The 19,655-nt window shown below is 33.8% G+C and overlaps 1 protein-coding gene across 1 annotated transcript in view; it reads right to left on the bottom strand.

Moving 5' to 3' along the window:
- The window catches only part of LOC143252462 (uncharacterized), a 24,600-nt gene extending 4,945 nt beyond the window's left edge, over nt 1-19,655 (bottom strand). Inside the window, exons 1-6 of the mRNA XM_076504626.1 lie at nt 19,449-19,655; nt 6,616-6,733; nt 5,198-5,322; nt 3,192-3,282; nt 1,550-1,650; nt 285-411 (exon numbers count right to left, since the gene is read on the bottom strand). Coding sequence (XP_076360741.1) covers nt 285-411; nt 1,550-1,650; nt 3,192-3,282; nt 5,198-5,322; nt 6,616-6,733; nt 19,449-19,624 — 738 coding nt within the window. The 5' untranslated portion in view covers nt 19,625-19,655. The remainder of the gene's footprint in view (nt 1-284; nt 412-1,549; nt 1,651-3,191; nt 3,283-5,197; nt 5,323-6,615; nt 6,734-19,448) is intronic.

Genomic DNA, 19,655 nt, shown 5'->3' with positions numbered 1-19,655 from the left:
TTTTAGCCATTTCAACTATTTCTTAGAAAAGCAAAGAATAAAGTAATTACTGTAGTTTTAACTCTATAATAACTTTTCTGACACATTTTGTGTACAAAATGTTTCGTGTTCTCTCACAACATGTTTATATAGTACACAACTGTATCACAAGGACAGAATTGCAAGTTTAATCTCACCATCTCTTTGAAGAAACAGGTAAGAGTAATGATACTTCTATCCAATTCTATTACAAATATCATGGTTAAGAAAATAATAGAGGACTCAACTACGATTACAACACTTACTCTGACCAATAATGGGAAGTCCATCCAAAAATCATAGTTAGGAATCATTTCTTTCCCAGATGCTCCTCGAACAATCTTCAGGAAAGCCATACAACCAATTAAATAAATGGCTAATAATATGAAAAATCTGAAACATAAAACAAACACTGGTTACAAAATTAAAAACAAGCATAATTACGTATTACAATAAATAAGAAAATAAACTCATATTTAATTACAATATTTGCTGTCTAATGTTTCTAGTCCAGCACATACAGTGCTGTTTAATTATTATCCAACATTCATACTTCATAAAAATTAGAACAAAATCTTCAAATATTTTCAGATCATATGAAATATTTTTACATAAACTTACTACCATCAAATTTATCGAGTTGGAAAAGTAAGATGCACACAGACTGTTTTACGTTCCAAAAACAACTCCCGATCTTAGCCCCTCACAATAATGCAGACAATTTTAAAGTATCATTCAAAATTTCCTTTTGCAAATTTTTCTATTTAAATGTGAATCAAGCTAATATTCATTATACTGTTGGTCATGTAACTTTGTTTTTATTGCAAAACTACCAGTAGACTATCTATGCTTTATACACAAAGAGAAAATGAACCTCAGATTCTAGAGTTAATTCCAAAAACTACCACTGATCTACCGATAGATTATAGTAATATAACCTAAATATGTTCTACACGAGTTTCACAGTAAAGTCTAAACTTACTCAATAATGTAATTTTCTTGTAATGTTTATTACAGTTTTCTGTTTATCTTCCAAAACAACCTTTGCCCTTGCAACTCATCATGAATGTATGTATATATCTTAATACAAGATTTACATACAAGTTTGATCATGACTCCTTTGTTACATACAGCTGGATATTCTCATTTTTTAACAACATTACAGAAAAACAATAAACATTTACATGTGTTGTGTTTAGTCCTCTGATGTCAAAAATGATGTACTGTCGTATAAAGTTTTATACTGATTTCACGAGTGAACAGTAACCGATATTCTATGTTATGAAGTGTTCTTCTTACTACGAATTTCCAGGTGTCAAACTTTAACTACTGTTTTAAGATACATTAAAGAATAAATTACAACCATAATTGTCAGTAAACCTTATGGTAGGTGTTCATTAGTAGCAGACACTGAACTGATTCTTCACTACTGTAATTTTCTCTACACATTAAAGACCTTCCAAAACACAGTGTCAAAATTAGAATATAAGAGAATAAATAAATAAACCTTAATGGCTAAGTACATACTTACACAAGAACAAGAATGGATCCTGTCGACAGACCACCATCAGTATGGGGGTTCGTTAGAGGACATCCATCAGGACAGGCACATTTGGTAATCAGGTTAAATTCCTATAAAAATCCTAAGCAACTTAAAATGGCTAAGTTACTATTTTTATTAAGTTATTCTACAAGCTTTTCAAACAATGAACACATCTGATTAAGTTATTTATCACTAACACACTATTCATTAATTTTCAGTAATCCTAGTTGGGAGGGTGCATAAAAATGGAATGTTTCATAAATGAACAATAAATTGTGTACTAGTCTAATAATAAATCTCCAACATGTTAAAAAACTTAAAGAATAGTGTCAGCCAAAGAAAATAACAAAATTTAAACTGTCAAGAAAAATAAAAGAAAACAAAATCAAGCAGAAGTTAAGATGAATCAAAAAATGGGAAAAAAAAGAATCAACTCAGAATAATGGATATAATGAAAACAGAAAAAATTAAAGTTAAAAGTTAAACATGTGACAATTCGTAATTAGGTCACTAAACCAGCACACCAATATGAAAAGTATCTTTTGTTTTTATGCTTACATCCTTTTAAGTTAAATACTTCTCCTAGCAGCCTGTCAAATATTGCTTTAAAACTCCACACCTTATTCTCCTAATATTTTTTATTCAAATAAATCTTTGTAAAATGTTTATGTAACCACAATCTCACAACAAAAAATGAAGCACCTTTGTCAGTGATGTACAATTAGAACAAGATATCACCTATGTATAAACCAGATATTCAATAATAATTCTATCTTTCAGAGTAACCATTCAGGCTCGAATAGCTTTTGTCACACACGATACAGTCTCACTAAAGCCCCTAAATTATTTTTGTAAACATTTTAAACATATTTCTGTTAAGGTAAAAAGTATTTTCAAATTAAATTAAGAAATTGAGATTTTTTTTATTACTTACATAGTGCTCAGATCCAGGTTTAGTTACTTGTTTTTTTTATTACTTACATAGTGCTCAGATCCAGGTTTAGTTACTTGTTTTTTTATTACTTACATAGTGCTCAGATCCAGGTTTAGTTACTTGTTTTTTTTATTACTTACATAGTGCTCATATCCAGGTTTATTTACTTGTTTTTTTTATTACTTACATAGTGCTCAGATCCAGGTTTATTTACTTGTTTTTTTAGTACTTATATAGTGCTCAGATCCAGGTTTAGTTACTTGTTTTTTTTATTACTTACATAGTGCTCAGATCCAGGTTTAGTTACTTGTTTTTTTTATTACTTACATAGTGCTCATATCCAGGTTTATTTACTTGTTTTTTTTATTACTTACATAGTGCTCAGATCCAGGTTTATTTACTTGTTTTTTTATTACTTACATAGTGCTCAGATCCAGGTTTAGTTACTTGTTTTTTTAGTACTTATATAGTGCTCAGATCCAGGTTTAGTTACTTGTTTTTTTAGTACTTATATAGTGCTCAGATCCAGGTTTAGTTTCTTGTTTTTTTATTACTTGCATGGTGCTCACATCCAGGTTTAGTTTCTTGTTTTTTTCATAACTTGCATGGTGTTCACATCCAGGTTTAGTTACTTGTTTGTTTATATTACTTACATAGTGCTCAGATCCAGGTTTAGTTATTTGTTATTTTACTTACATACTGCTCAGCTCCAGGTTTAGTTTCACCCAAAACATTAAGTTCAGGACTTGACGACTCTTGAGAACACACTAATGTTACATTTGTTTGCCTGGAAAAAATACACGACGCTATAAATAGAGTCAATAAAAAACGATATAAACAAATAACACCTTGTTGTGTAAACCAATCATAACATAGTCTCTTGTTATTTAATGAAACATCAATAATAATTCTTAGAAAATTCTCTCAAACCTAATTTTCATTGGCTGCAACCTCCATTAACAAACTATACACAAATTATTAAAGAGTAATATTGACTATATTTATCATTTGACCTGTTACTTGAAATTCTTGTAACAAGTAACCTTTGATGCAACAAACTTCAATAAGGCACACTAAGTTCAATTCACGATATCCAAAAGCAGAAACAAGAGAAAAATATCACAAAAAGAGATCCAAGTAAGTAAGTTCAGTATATGAAAGTAAAGTTTCCCATGATGCTCTGGTAATGGGGTTTCTTTATGGAAACTCAATTCTTTGAAAATTATGTCAACTGTTATATTAGCAATATTATATATATAAAAACAAGTACGTGTTAAAGCTTCATTGCATTTACCAGAACATGTTATGAAATACAGCTTTCCACAGAAGAACAAGTGAAATTCTGTACCAGAACACCCGACTTTTTGTGGCAAAACACACAACTTTCTGTGAAAGAACAAATGGCTTTCTATGGAAGAATACCCAAATTTTTTGTAACAAAACAATAAAACACATGAAATCTGAAGCGATGAAACATTATTCATAATAATAACAGACATGATCATAAAGAATTCTTGATTTAAACAAATAATAAACAACTTTCAAATAACAAGATCTATGAAGATTTGATTGAACAGAATTATAATGCAAGAAACAAAATGGACAAATTTAGTCAACACAACTAACAACTGGCTACTTCACATTACATAGTTCCCTTCTACCTCTTCATACTTAAAAACCAAAATTAATTAAAACAAGCATAAAGTGAAAAATAAAAAATTAAGAAAAGACAATGTACAGTTGGCATACATAATAAAAACAAACTATATAAAAGTCTAAAGTTTACAGCAAGTCTTAACCCTAACAGACCAGAAGCTAAAAACTCTGAAATAGCAAAACTGCTCTTCTGATCCACAGGCTCCATGAAACTGACTAAATCAAATAGACAGAAGTATCACTGCTTCCTGTGAGAGTTGTAAGGTTAACATCTACACAGCACATAAAGCAGAACTTTGTACAAGTATCCCATAATATGGCCAATAAGTTCTGCAGAAATCCTAGACACAACATCAACCAGATTTGTTTTGTATTTCATGTTTAAAATTTCTGCATTCTGAATTTATGTTATAAGAGGGGGAGATATATATGTAATATTTAAATATCACAATCTTCATGCTCCACATACTGTCTAAAATTCTTATTAATCAACATAGTTCACAGAATTTCATATTTGTCCTGTTGTCCCACTTCTTCCAAAAGTTACCAACTGATCAGACATTGTCTATCACGCCTCTCACCTCACTGAAGTTACCCGCTGAGTAGTCATACTCTATTACCCATTATTAATGTAGCAATGAAGATTCAACTATCCATGTTGTCCTCCTCTCTATCTGCACGCTTCATATTTGACTGTTCATGTACATAAAGTGCAAATTGTGTTTATATAATGTTGATATGTTTATATCCTACCAATATAATTGACTTTGACCCACAACTTTCAAAAGCTAATCAGAGCTAAAATTTTGTATATAGTATTTAATTCAAAGTTTAGTCAAACTCCACCTATTTCATCTCGAGAAATGGTGTTCACAAGATTGGTACAATACACAAAAAGCAAAACAGTGATGGCATTAAAAAACACAACTAGCCAAACTCTTACTGGATTTTTTGTTATTGTTAAACCTGAGCCTTTCACAGTTTTGATTTAAAGAAAGAAGGGGAAAAAAATACTAAATATTGTTAAGATTTAAAGAAAAACTAACCTTCTTGCATGGGGAGCATGGTAAACTACTTGTAAAACACTACCAATAACATTCCAGTAGAACTGGGCACTTGCTTGGTTTCCCAGACTATAGTAAAATTTACCATCAGGACTAATTTGGCAAGCCTAGAATTAAAACAAATTTTAAAAACATTTCATATGTATTTTATTTTATCGACAATAAGAAATATAAGTTTAAATACAAACAGTGTTTTGAACTGAAGCATAATGTTAACAAGACTATACATGTTTAATCAAGACAATAAAACTGAATCATAGATAATGCTAACTATTATTTGTTATTCACCTAACAAACACATATGCACATTTGCAAATAATCTATGGGCAACACAAATTTTTAGCAACTGTATACACATGAATACACACAAGACAGCAGCCAGTTATAAATAACTTGCTATTGCTGATGATAATGAGCAAGAACTGGAAAAATAAAAGAATTCAGATATTTTATCATTGATAAAAATTTAACTTTCATCAAAACATTTAGCTTTATGTTGTTAGTTATGTTAATCTACGTTCTTTGTTCCTGAATCTTTTGTTTTAACTCATCATGATACTAACACTTAGATATCTATAACTACCAAACAAATGTTTTTCTAACCACATCAACTGATCATAAATTAAATACTTTTTAAATGTTTACTCTTACCGGAGTTAGCTGATGTAGTGACGACCTTCAAGTTAGGGCTAATTAGCTTCTAATTAATGATTTCAACTAAATAAGTAACTTACAAACTAAGAAAGCTATGTCTATATAGGAAATTGACTAAAAGAGCATAATATGAAATAAAACTACAGAATTAAAATATATAATGATTTATATACACTAACTCATCTGTGATGTTATCACTGCTGATAATGTGTTAGAGTCATAAACCCAGCAATATCTCAAGGTTATGTTGACTTGTAAGATTAATCCATTACATTAATCCTAAGCTCATACACTAAACAAAAAAACTGCAAAACATTCTTAATAATGTATTGTTATCCATAGTTATTCACACATCATAATCAATGACACTGAAAAAAATTGAGCAACTGAATTAGAAATAATGTAGCAGCAATAGAGTTAATATAACAGCACATTTGAGATGCATATAAGCAGATGTATAAAGGCACTAGCTTCTAACTCTAATCACTTATTTAAAAAAAAATAGTATTGAGAAATCAGCTATAACCATCATTCCATACATTGCAAGGTGTCACAATAAGCTACAAATGTGACAATTGACAGTCTAAATATTTTACACAATCACAGATATCAGTCAAGACCTTACATACTGCATACACTGTTAATACAGAAACTGTCTTTCAAATGAAACATTATTATCATAATGCTGATTCTGTATTAAACATATTGACCAAACACTACAAAGATACACAACAACTAACACTTACTGCTACTTCACTAGAACAGTCCACAAGAGGATTGTTTGCAGGACCTTCCTTGAAGTCAAAGCAAGGGTTGTAGGAATACCTGTATGTATCATTTGTTGAAGTAGTTTTGTCTTGCCACCTACAAAAAAGTGATTAACTTAGTCAGCCTCATAATTTTATAAACAATTCAGTTAGTGGTAGCAACTACTTATCAAACCTGCACGTATTTCTTCCAAAAGTGTGATTATCATATTGTAGTAATTTAAAAAAACTAATTAGGCAGGTGTTAATTTACATAATACTCAGTATATATCAACAACACTTCCATTATAGTTTTAATAAAGCTATAACAACACTGAATTGTAAGAAAGTTATGAAAACATATTACACATTAATTACAAAGAACTGTGCATTTGTCAGTAACTGTTGATGACAAGAATCCCAATTGAAATAAAAATGTATCTCAGAATAGCTGGTATGGGTATTAACACTTATTGATAAGGAGAGAACAATGTTTCAACCTTCTTTGGTTATCTTCAGGATAAGAAGATGACTTAGGAAGGTCGAAACATTGTTTTCTGCTTATCAATAAAAGTGATAATACCCATACCAACCATTCTGAGATACATTATCAGCAACTGGTATATGCAGTTAGTTCATAGCTACTCTGTATTCAATTGTTGTATTCTGGACCTGGAAAGGAATACACATTCTAGCAGACACTTGCAGACTGAACTACTGAGCTACTAATAAACTAAATAGTGTCACTGTATGATTTTACACAACTTTAGATTTTTTCTTTTTCAGCTTATTTTCAAACTTTCAGTCACATTCATTTGTCCATGTGTAGTGTTAGACACATCCATAAAATCAGCACATGAAAACTGTCCATGTGTATTGTGTTCTGAACCTTTCTATACTATTGGCAGTAGGCACCAACTTTTTACTCAATAAAATAATGCAACAAAGAGCATAGAATAATAAAAAGCAAAAAGCAAACAATTTTCCATAAGTTTCACAATTTTTCTTTACTTTTAATGACATAATATGAACCATTAAAGCATCATCCATCTGCACAATATTGTTATATTATTCCTACAGAGGGGTGAGGGGGTAAATTTTCTTAGGTAGCAATCTACAGATATACATACAAAAAACAAAGTAATATAAACATATCATTTGATATAAAAACCAAATCGAACTAGATCGATACTGATGCTTAAAAGGGAATCACATTAAAAAAGGTCTAATTTATAAATTAAAAAACCTTAAATGGCATTAAAAAGATTGATGACCTTTAAAACACTAAAAACATTTCCAAGGTGGACAGTGTTACCATCACCAATAACACTGTTTAACATTATGGACAGATCTTGGGACAGAACATGTTTAAAATGGTTCCCTCATTAAGAGTCATATGATAGCAAGATAGTAAAATGTGGCTTGTTGTGACTTTAGTATTACACAGACAACACACTGGTGTGTTAGTCCCAGATAAAAGAAAACAACGAATTTCAAAACTGTGACCAATGCATAATCTAGTTAGAACAACTTCCTCTTTCCAATCCTTATGAAAGCAAGACGGCCAAAGTCCAACATAAGGTTTTATTTGGAAAAGCTTGTTTTCACATTGTTCACTCCAAGTCAACTGCCAGCTGGCACAGAGCTGAGCCTTGAATACAGGACCATAGTCCATGTATGGAACAGGCACAGCAGTGATAGTGCCAGAGCAAATAGATTTACCTGTGGTGATGGCAAGCTCATTCCCATGAATACAAATATGGCTCAGTATCCAGAAAAACTGGATAGATGTAGATGTTAAAGAGAAATGGACCAGTCAGTTTTGAATAGCAGCGAGAACAGGATGTGAACCAATGAAGCAAATCCAGGGCTAGTAGAGAACTAAGCGAGCCAGTATAAATAGTGCAGTTTGAGTACTGCTTAGCTTCTATGTGACCCAGGGGAAGAGAAATGGCATACATTTCAACAGTGGACACAGGAGCTGTAGAGAGAATTCTGCATGCAAACACTGAACCACAACAAATCATGGCAGAACCCACACACTCACCTGATTTTGAACCAGTTTGAATAAATAGGAATGTAAAAATGGTTCAAAAGATGTTCAGCAAATAACAGACAGTAATTCCAAATCAGGAGTGTCTGCTTTTCTCAGATGACGTAAAGATAAGTCACATTTGGGGACTGTAAGAAAACCATGGTGGGATGGGTTGACCAGTGAATATAGCAATGTTATCCAAGGACAGACACAATTCATCCAGCTGCACCTGGATATGAAAGAAAAAAAGGAAAAATGGCAGATTGTCTGTTCTGAAAAAGTATGGCCCACTGAGGAAGGAAAACACAACCCTAGGTGGGATGCTTTGGTAAAGAATGAAGTTTCAAAGCATATACTAAAGACAGTTGCAAATGGCAGAGTTGCAAAGAAGGTTCATGAGACTACATATAAGCTCTTAACTGGGGAAGTGCAGAAAACCCCATTCCAGAGCTGAAGTCCTTGATGATGAATGGAGTCCAGCATCTTTAAGGCCAAGGTCCTGGGAGAGCCATAAACCAGTGATCCATAGTTGAGTTTCGATCAAATAAGAGAATGATATATCTTCAGCACAGAACATTGATCCACTCCCCAGATGGTGGGAGAGGACATGGAGGATGTTCAGTGTTCTTGTACATTTGACCCACAGATACTTGATGTGTGGTATAAAGGTCAGCTTATAGTCAAAGATAAGCCCCACGAACATTGTCTCGATGACCACAGGCAGCACAACTTCACCAATAGAGTTCAGGATCAGGGTGAACACCCATTTGGTGGCAAAAGTGAATGCAAATGGTTTTAGAGAGAGATAAGTTAAAGCTGTTTGCTGTGGTCCACTTCAGTAAACGATTGAGAGCAGTCTGTAGTTGTTGCTCAATATGCCTCATGTTTCACAACTAACAAGAGATGTGAAAGTCATCGACATAGAGCCTGTTTGCAACGGTAAGATGGAGTTGTTCAGTGATGGCATTAATCTTTCTTATGAAAAGTGTGACACTCAAAATACAATCAACCAACAGTGCCACCCCTCTATGCATTCGTCCATCACAGAGCTTGTCATTTCTGTACAAAAAAACTGCCAAAAGGTGACTATATCAGCAGGTTTCATAAATGCTTCCTGTAAGGAAAGACATACAGGATGGTAGGAAGCAATCAGTGTTTTGATGTCATCCAGATTAGAACGTAAACCTCGACAATTCCATTGGATCAAGGTGGCCATTTTTATTTATGTATAGGGGAAATGGGTGGAGAACCCTTCTGTTGACAACCATGTCTTTTTTCTTTACTGCCTTTATTCAAGGGAAGTCTATCGACCTCCATAGATCCTGCCCTAGTGGGCAGGTCTTTGCTGTTGGAAGAGGATTCCAGTGACTGAGGATGTGAACAAATAATCATTTTGCATCATGGGGTGGGAGAAGAAGATGTATCCAAGGAAATGCCTGTACCAAAAACAAAAGATAGGTGTTGAAGTTAATTCATCAACCTTTTTAACCATGGAGGTCAAAAGACTTTTCATTTGTTTTGAGAATGATTCTTTTGGAGGCACAGAGAGATCCATCTGCACTCCCACTATAGTAGTGGAACGAAGTGCAACAGCATATGTCCAAAATGAAAGTGATGGACAGCAACTTGTGAGCCTCAGGATAAGTAATGTTATGAATCGTTTTCAAACCCTGCAACTCTTTTTCTTCCAACCATTTAGGGCAACAATGAAAGTAGGACAGGTGAGAGCCATTGCAACTGATGCAATAAGGGTCTGTTTCACACTGGTTGGCATCATGGTCCTTTAACCACAACAAGCACACGTCAAGAAACCATGACATGACGTCTTCGAGTGACCTAACCTCTGACACTGGAAACATTGAAGAGGGTTTGTAATGTATGGCCATACTCTGCAATTAAGATAACCTGCCTTGATGGTGGCAGGCAGATGTGGTGATGTAAATGTGAGAATGAGAACATTGATCAGCATCATAATTTCATCCTTGCAAGTGGATATACACCTCACTGCAGAAATTCCTTGGGTGAAGAAACCAACGAGAAAATCTGACTCTGGGATGTTCTTCAAATTGAGGTGTAACCTCAACAGGTATATCCCCAATTGCCTTTGAATGCAAGAGGAGCTCACTGTGTTGAGGTGTGGATGTTTCCACCCATATGTCACCAGATCAAAGCTTCTTTAGTGACATTGGAGAGCCAGCAAGTCCTTCTAGTCCCTTCTGAATGAAAAAGAGAGACATTTGCCCTAAAGATTTGTCTGAAAGTGAATGCAATATAAAAAAATAAGGTACGAAAGGTGGTACAGATGGTGAGGATTGCTGCTCAGAATCTTCAAGAAGTGTTTGTTTACCTATACTGTTTTTTCACTATTTTATTAAGATTTTTAATTGAAGTACCCATAATGAAGGGAACACACTACAATGTCAAACAAGGACACTGCAGCAACAGCAGGGTTTCATGAGCACTATACCCAAACACCAGCATCAGATACAATATCTACAACACTTGTTGAGAACATCCAACTGGTACTTGGTTGACCCTAGCTCAAGTGGACTAGCCAACTGACCCTAGAGGGGCCACACCAAGGCTGCTCATCTGCAGGAATTCAAGGCCAAAGTGGTGTGTTAGGGTTGGACTCTTCAACCACCAGGATTCTCTCCTCCCCTTCACAGGTTGCCAGGCATGGCAAACACGTCTATGGATGTTTAGATCCCAGAACCTTCCCTGGTAGGTCCCCTCAACATGTATAGGAATCCACAGCAAGGGGTTTCCAGGATAGAGACATAAAGATAATAATGCTGATGAAAGAGCTGTAAAACAAAACAAATACTCAACAATTCACTCAATAGAGTCTGGAAAGACTGGAAAGTTGGAGGAAGCAAAACTCAGAATCAGAGAAAACCAAGTTATTTAAATAATAGGACATAAATGTGTCAGTGGTCTTCCACATCTTTTTCTATATCTCACCCATAGAATATTGATGCCAACAGTCATGAGATGGAAAATGTGATGAGAAGTGATGTGGAAAAAGAATGCATCCTCTCTCAAGGAAGAATAAAGAAGCTGGATAAATGGGTTAACTCAACCTATCAAAGTGACTAAGACACAAAAAGAAGAGAAATCACATAGGAAGAAAGTCAAAATTATCAAGGTTGGAAGAACTATTCACTGTAAAAATAAAATTATGTGTAAGTGAAGGAAGCTCAAAAAGTGCATAGAAAGTGGAACAGAAGGTCCAAAAAATGCACCTTTTGAGCAAAAGCCCAGACGACTTGATTAAAAACCTATATGACCAAAGATAACCAAACAAACAGAATATTCAGTCATTGTGTATTAACCACAAGAAATAGGTCAGGAATATGTGGAAAGGGCATTTGAGGCATCAACTATGGGGTCTAAATTCATGAAGCATTCCCTTCATAGAGTGCAAAATCTGTCCATTTGGAACCAAGGAATGACCAATGTAATTCATGTGAAACAGGACTATGGCAGGTTAGCAATCTCCCATTTACATGAGAATAAAAAGGATAAGAGTAATATCCCAGAGTAGGATTGAGGAATTAGTCTATAGCATTCTGATTAGGTGAGATGGAGAGTGGAAGGATAGTGGAGAAACCCTAAGAGAGCAGTACACAGATGTGTAAACAGGCTTGGCTCCAAATGAACTGAAATCAAGGAGGTGACTCCACAATAAAGACAAAACCAACTTTTGTCTACAAAAGTTGGCCTAATATGTCTACAGCATATAGGCCTAAGTAACTAGTGTAATAACAATATTGAAGAAAATGGAACAGAACCCATATTGTGGACAAAATACAATGAAAAATTCTATCTAAGACACTGGAACATATATCCCAAAATTACAGATTTGATTAAGAGAAAAAACAAACTGAAAATAATTTAAGTCAATGTTCTAACAGAAATGTTTGAAAATTAAAGGGTACTAAGAATTACTTATGAAAGTTTATAATAATAAAATAACTGCAAATATTTGATTGAAAATCCTTTATTTTATAAATAATAACATTCACAGGTAGCCAAAAATTGTTATATGGAAGAGTAATCATGATTTTAAACATTAAAATATAATTTTTTTCCTTTTTATATTTATAAATAGCTTATGTTTGTTTTTTTTAGAGCAAAACCACACAGGACTACCGTCTGCATCCACAGAGGGAAATCAAACCCCTGAATGTAAATCCATAGACTTACTGCTGTCCCACTTGAGGAAGTACAAATGGCATCAGTACTTAATGCTACATGCTGTATTAATGCAGCAACATAAAGTAAGCTTCCATTGCAAAAGCACCCTACTGTGGGCATAAAACTACACAAGACTTATCCCTTAAATGGCAGCCATCATCAAATGATGACGCTACCTGCAACATTCCCAATGTTTAAGGGTTAATTAAAACAAATCTTTTATTTAACAGTCAAATTCATACAGGTTAGTGGTCACTGTTTTTGATCATAAAAATTATTTAATTAAATATACCTAATAAACCAAATCTATGATAATAAAAGAGCATGTACACGTGCGTGTCTATATATGTATATATAAATCACCATAGTTCCAAGAGAAAACCCAGAAAACTGAAATTCTGCACCATTAGTAAGTGGCCCTGAAGGTGTACACCTGTGTACAATTGCTTATCAGCTGTAGTACATCAGATTAACTGTTTCTAATATACCTAAAAGTCAGTGCATTTTGACAAAGCATTACAACAATGGCTCTTATGTCATGTTGCTAAGCAAAAAAAGTATAACCTAATATTGTTGTTAGTCTATATACTCATGAAAGTATAAAATGGAATGTATAAACAACAAAACTTCAAAAACATTTACTGATTTCTTAATTTAGAATCTCCATTAATTAAAAGTGGTTTATTTTTTACATGAAAAATATTAATGGTATATCATCATATACCTTAATTCAAAAACAATAAGATTAAAATTGGATAAATATTTTAACTTGCTTGATAACTTTTATGCACGTATTAAAATATATCAACCTAATAACACATTTAAAACCAGGTAATTTCACCAGTAAAAAATAAATAAATCAGAACAGCCTAACAGTAACAGTTTGATTCAAAAATAAATACAGACCTTCAACTGGAACTAAAGTTGGAAGAGAGTATGTTATTATTAGTCACATTTTTCTTGATAAGCTATTGATTAATTAAACATACTTCCAGGATGGAGAATACTCAGGATTTGGTTGATATTCCTCTTTAACAAAAAAAGTCTCATTGTTATCATATACATGATGGTTCATACCTATACTGTTTCTCCCACATCTTATACACTAGGCATTCAATACGTTACCAAAGCAATGCTGCTGCGAAACATAATCCATGCTCTCCTATAATGGTCTATTCCAAAGCAGGAAGGAGATAGTAGAGATAACATTGTGGTGGTATGTTCTGTTGTTTTTTTTAATGTATTTTGTTTATGTAAAGGTCAATATACAAGTCAAAAGATAAAAGTTTCCATGTTAACAAATTTACTTTGAGATTATTATTCAAACAGTTTCTGTTAGAGAGAAAAAAAATTAAAAAATCTGATACTGCATTAATGCCACTTAATGAGCCTTCACATATTTATGACAATCTTTAAATTCCTTTGAACATCGCCCCCTCTTAATGAACTGCATTAAAATTTTAATTTTAATTTCATTGCATGAATTAAGTTTTCAAATATTAATAAAATTAGTAATTACCCTTGATAAGTTTATATCCACTAAAAAACTGTTCATGTTGTTTGATAAAAATAATTAAAATGTCTTTGCAAATTCTTGGAAATTACACATAAATACAATGTAGCACATAATTATTCATACTTTTCATTGATGTAAGATTCATTTAGTCCTCTAGTCTACATGTTCCCAAACGTAGACCTCCTTTGTGATGATCTGTTTATGAATTCTTTCATAAGCTCTTCTATATTTATCTTGTCGACCTCATCTTTATGAGTGTGACAAACTGTCACATGGTTGAGATGGCACTGAGACATAGTTGACCTTAACCACGTCTTCAACCGTCTTAATGCAGAAAAGCTGCGTTCACATTCACAGCTAGATACTAGACATACAAGTAAAATTTTCATGAGAAGAAACACTTCACAAAACATCTGCTGGCTTGTTTTATGCATTTTACAGTAAGCATCCTTTGCACCTTTCAGAGATACTGCTTTTATTGTTCCTTTGAACATGGGCAACTGAAACTCGAGCAGTTGTGCAGAGATTTTTGGATAGAAGTTTATAACCGAGTTGTCAATCTTACCAGATGTGATCATGTTCTCAAGTGCCAGATATTGCCTCAAGTCATTGTTGTCTGTATTGAATCTAGTGGTCAGATGTTCTATGACTGTTTCCACAAATTCAAAATATTGGCTTCTGTAGTAATCTCTAGCTGTTGCAGAATGGTGTACTGAACCATCACCTGTGATCCTTCTGGGAGGTCTGCAAATGCGTGGTAGTTCAACAGGCACCAGATCTAGGGAAGTTACCTTTATCTCAGCTTCGACAAATATCTTGTTGTAATTTTCCTCTGTTCACAATACCCGCAATTGTTCAACTGTCATTGCAGATGCTTCAAATCATGCAAGATACTGTCGCTGATTTTGCTTGGAATGCACGGTTTAGTTCCTCTAATGCAGCTAATGGATGCTGAGCCATCAACAATCCTAAAACTGTCTTTCCTTTGTCAAATCTGTCCAACAGACCTCATGCTTTCACTGCTACATCTGATTTTTTATTTTCTAATTCAATCAAAGAATCAACAATGTCACTGTAGTGATCATTAGCACATATAATTGCAGATGGGCAGCACAACCAGCATGTTGGACACAATGGGCGGATGTATTTAACTGGACCATTGTGGCTGTCTGACGATACAATATTTTTAAAGATTGTATTTGCCTGACCTCTGAAGCAAGACATCAACTTCATGTACCCACTGGATAGAATCTCGAATACATTCACAAGCTTCAACTGCATGTTGCATTATTAAATTAGACTTGTGTGCTCTACAGTGACAAAACAAAGCTGACGATTGCTTCTCTTTTATTTTTGCCTCGCATCCACTGTACACACCACACATGTTAGCGGCTCCATCATAAGTTTGTGCTCTTAATCCTGACAGTGGTAAATTGAGTCTAGTTAGTACATCAAGTATAGTCGAGGATATTGTTTCACCAGTTGTATTGGAAACACTGTACAAACCAAGAATTGTCTCATGGATGTCAAGGTTCTCATCTACGCATCATACACACATTGCTTCCTGTTCAGCACCTGTAACATCTTGAGTGCAATCAACCAATAATGCAAAGATTTTACTTTGCTGCACTTTGTGCCTCAGTATTTGATGACTGAACATCTCCATTATTTCATTCTGAGCCTGGGGTGATGTGAATGTGGTTTTCTTTGACAAGTAGGCCATCAACTCAGGATCTTCCTCTTCCAGGAGTTTCATTAACTGCAAGAAGTTTCCCTCTGTATCAGCATGTTCAAGTAATGCTAAACCTTGACACAGTAAGAAATGTAAACTTCTGAATATTTTGGCTAAACTTCTTTTGTATTCTTCCTGATGCTTCTTTTTACCATCACATAGCTGAATAGTCACTGGAGTTACATCAAGTGAACCTTCTGGAGATGTAGTGAATCTGTGCTGAGAGAAGGATTGGTGTTCATTGAATTTCTGTTTTGCCTTTTTCCAGTTGCAAAATCCAATGAATATGAAGGTATACTCCACTGGCCTCTCAAATTTCCCTGTAAAAAGGCCTCTATTTTCCACCTTTGCACAATGAAAGCATATGACTTTTTGAGTCTGATTGTCAAAGTGCAGCCATGGGAACTCAAAACACTTGCCCTGGAAGTTGATATTTTGAGATTTTGCTTTTGTTCGTGGTATTAGTTGCAAGTCTGGATGATATGGCTTTCCACACTGTATCTGTGGAGTGTCAGATTTTTCATTACTGCACAAACTTGTTTCACAACTATCTGGTGGTTCATGATGTGCAATAGTTGCATAAGCATTTTCAGACTCATTCTCTGATGAACATGGTATTTCCTCTGTATGGCAAGTTTCTATTCATTTGCTTGAGGTTGTTGGATTATCTGCATCTGCATTGTCACTTGTAGTACTAGTAACTGGCTTGCAGAACTGTCTAATATCAGAAAGTTTCAGATGCTTGTTTGTCATAATTGGAATCTGTTTCCCAGATGACTCAACAGGCTAAAATAGTCTTTATTGAAAACTCTAACGTACAACGAACAAAGATAGAACAGAATGGAAGTAGGACTGAACTGTGCAATGTATTTAAGTTGAACAAGCGAACCTCACAGTGACTACCGAGTCAACTGACCGCCTGGACATCACTGGGACAATAATGTATGCTAGTTACAACACACGTAATTGCAAGTTCCTCAAAAAATACTTAAACAATCACAAATATATTATATTCCTGTTAAAGCTCATCAAAAGGCAAACAAGTGATATAATGTCTATAAGCACGTCTATTAAATAAAAACACCTAAACAAACACTAGCAATACAATTCGAGTAGAGGCTTCAGGCCATTGAAATTGCTCCTTTTGTGTTCTAATTATACAAGAAAATATAATATTTTTACTATCTATGATAGGAGAATATATTATTCTTTTACCATAAAGCACCAGCACTTTATTAGAGGGTGGTGATAATCTGAAATTTCATGGATTAATGAGGGCCACAAACACAGGTCTAATGAGCCCTGTTATAAAATCAAGGCTCAGACTACAGGGAGTGGAGGGGGTGATGTAGGGCGCGTCTGGATCCGAGCAGCCCGAACCTGTCGTTAACTGTACACTATACGTACACTATGGTCAGTGGCTTCAGCAGCTAAGAAGAGTATGGCATTCAACAATAAAACCAGCTTGACATGCAAAAGAACAAATGGCGTAGGAAAACTGCACAATATTAGCTGATGTTACTCCAATCTTCAAGGGGGGTAACAGACAATGTCCCTGTAATTATACACCTGTTAGTCTTACATCAGTTATTAGAAAGCCTGATAATATACTTTGCAAAGCCATTTAACAAAGTTTAGAATGTTATCAGACAGTCAACATGGTTTCACAAGGGAAAAATTTTGCCTCACAAAGTTTTTTGACATGCTTTGAGAATGTTACAGGTTATGTAGATGAGGGTAAGGGTGTAGATTGGATGTATCTGGATTTTCAGAAAGCATTTACAAGATGCCACATAAAAGGCTTGTAAACAAACATATCTTTGTAAAGGTGTGGGGAATAAATTAACTAACTGGAAAGAAGAGTAGTTTGATGGAAGAAAGGAGAGGGCTGTTATAAATGGAGTTCAGTCAAACTGGATTATGTTGTAACTGGTGTACCTGAGAGCTCAGTGTTGAGGCCTTTGCTCTTTTTGATTTACATTAATGATATAGATGAAGGAATGGTCAATAAATTACTTATATTTATAGATGAAATCAAGGTCTTGGGTGTTGCTAGCTGTGAAGAGGATACTGCTGATTTACAGAAAGAGTTAGATCATTTAGTGGGTTTGGCAAATAAATGACAGATGTGTTTTAATTATAACAAATATAAAATACTGCACATAGATTATCATAATTTGGATTGGAATCATCTTAACAGTACCATGAAAGAAAAGTATCTTGGTATAACAATCAATCAGTATAAAGCCATCCAAGCAGTGTGCTGTTGTCAGCAGGACAAATAGGATTTAAGGTTGTATCTCCAGGAATATTAAATACAATTCTAAAGAGGTTATAATTTTATTGTACAGGTTATTGGTTAAGCCATATTTGGAGCCTTGGGCTTTGATTTTTTTTTCTTCTTATGGTTAATCACTGAATTTGTATTTGTTTCTCAAAAACAGGCCCACTTCACCAAGCTGAGTACCTCCAGTTTTCTTGTTGTAGTCGTTTTTTCAAGAATTTCACTACTAAATGTAATGAAAATCAATAGGCTATGGCTTATGTAGCCATCATTTTGTAAACACTAAAAACCCTGGTTTTCCAAAATAATTCACTAAGCAATCAGACTAATCAAACTATTAAAATGTGTTAGCCTCTAATTATTGGACTACTAAAAGCAAATTCTGCTGCATATGTATACCACAGCTTAGGTATGAATGAATACAACAGTACTGTTTCAATTTATGTTATAATAAGCCTTAAATTCACTTTACAATGTGCTGGGTACTAGCCAATTTTAAATTTATAATTTTGGTTGCTTTGTTTTTTCTTTTACTTACTTTAAATGATGTTATGTTGTTGGGAGAGTTCATAGTACAGCTACATGGATTATCCAAGATTTAGAGCTGTATGTTTGGTGTTTTTTGTGAACAATTTAAATTATTTATATATGTATTGTTTTATTATAGTTTTACTTTACTAAGAAAAAAAAACTGATCTAAAAAAAAGACTCTACAACTGGATTGCCACTACCTATATACAACTTAGATCAATGCTGACATTGAATTTGTTAGATTAATTATATTATTATCAAAGTTAATAAACATATTTTTGTAATAACTTAAAACACTTTCTTTTTGTTTATAATATAGTTCATTATTTTATTCGACATTAATGTTAAGCTACTTAGATCTAATTCACACACGCTGGAGATTACTTCATGTACAATACTTATGACTTAGTCATGTGATAGTCAACTTGTACAAGTTATCGGATTCACATAATAAAAGCTCCCACATCTTGTCAAAAAATACAAGCAAAACCACTTACTTTACGGAAACAGAGTGCTCAAACTTGAATATGCTTACCGTGGTATGTTTTTAGTTGCAAGAGGAGCTAAGTTTATCACAGATCCATTTCTAAATTTACAAACACAAGAGTTTATTTTCGTGCAAGTTTCGGAATTACATAATAACGGAAAAACTAAGTTTAAAAAAACTACGAATACTAATACATTGAACACTTCCCACACCAATCTCGCCATTATGCATGAAATGCCACCTGAGTCTTGGAAG

The sequence above is a fragment of the Tachypleus tridentatus genome, chromosome 6, assembly GCF_004210375.1.
Source record: "Tachypleus tridentatus isolate NWPU-2018 chromosome 6, ASM421037v1, whole genome shotgun sequence".
Lineage (NCBI taxonomy): Eukaryota > Metazoa > Arthropoda > Merostomata > Xiphosura > Limulidae > Tachypleus > Tachypleus tridentatus.
This window is presented reverse-complemented; position numbering and strand designations above follow the sequence as displayed.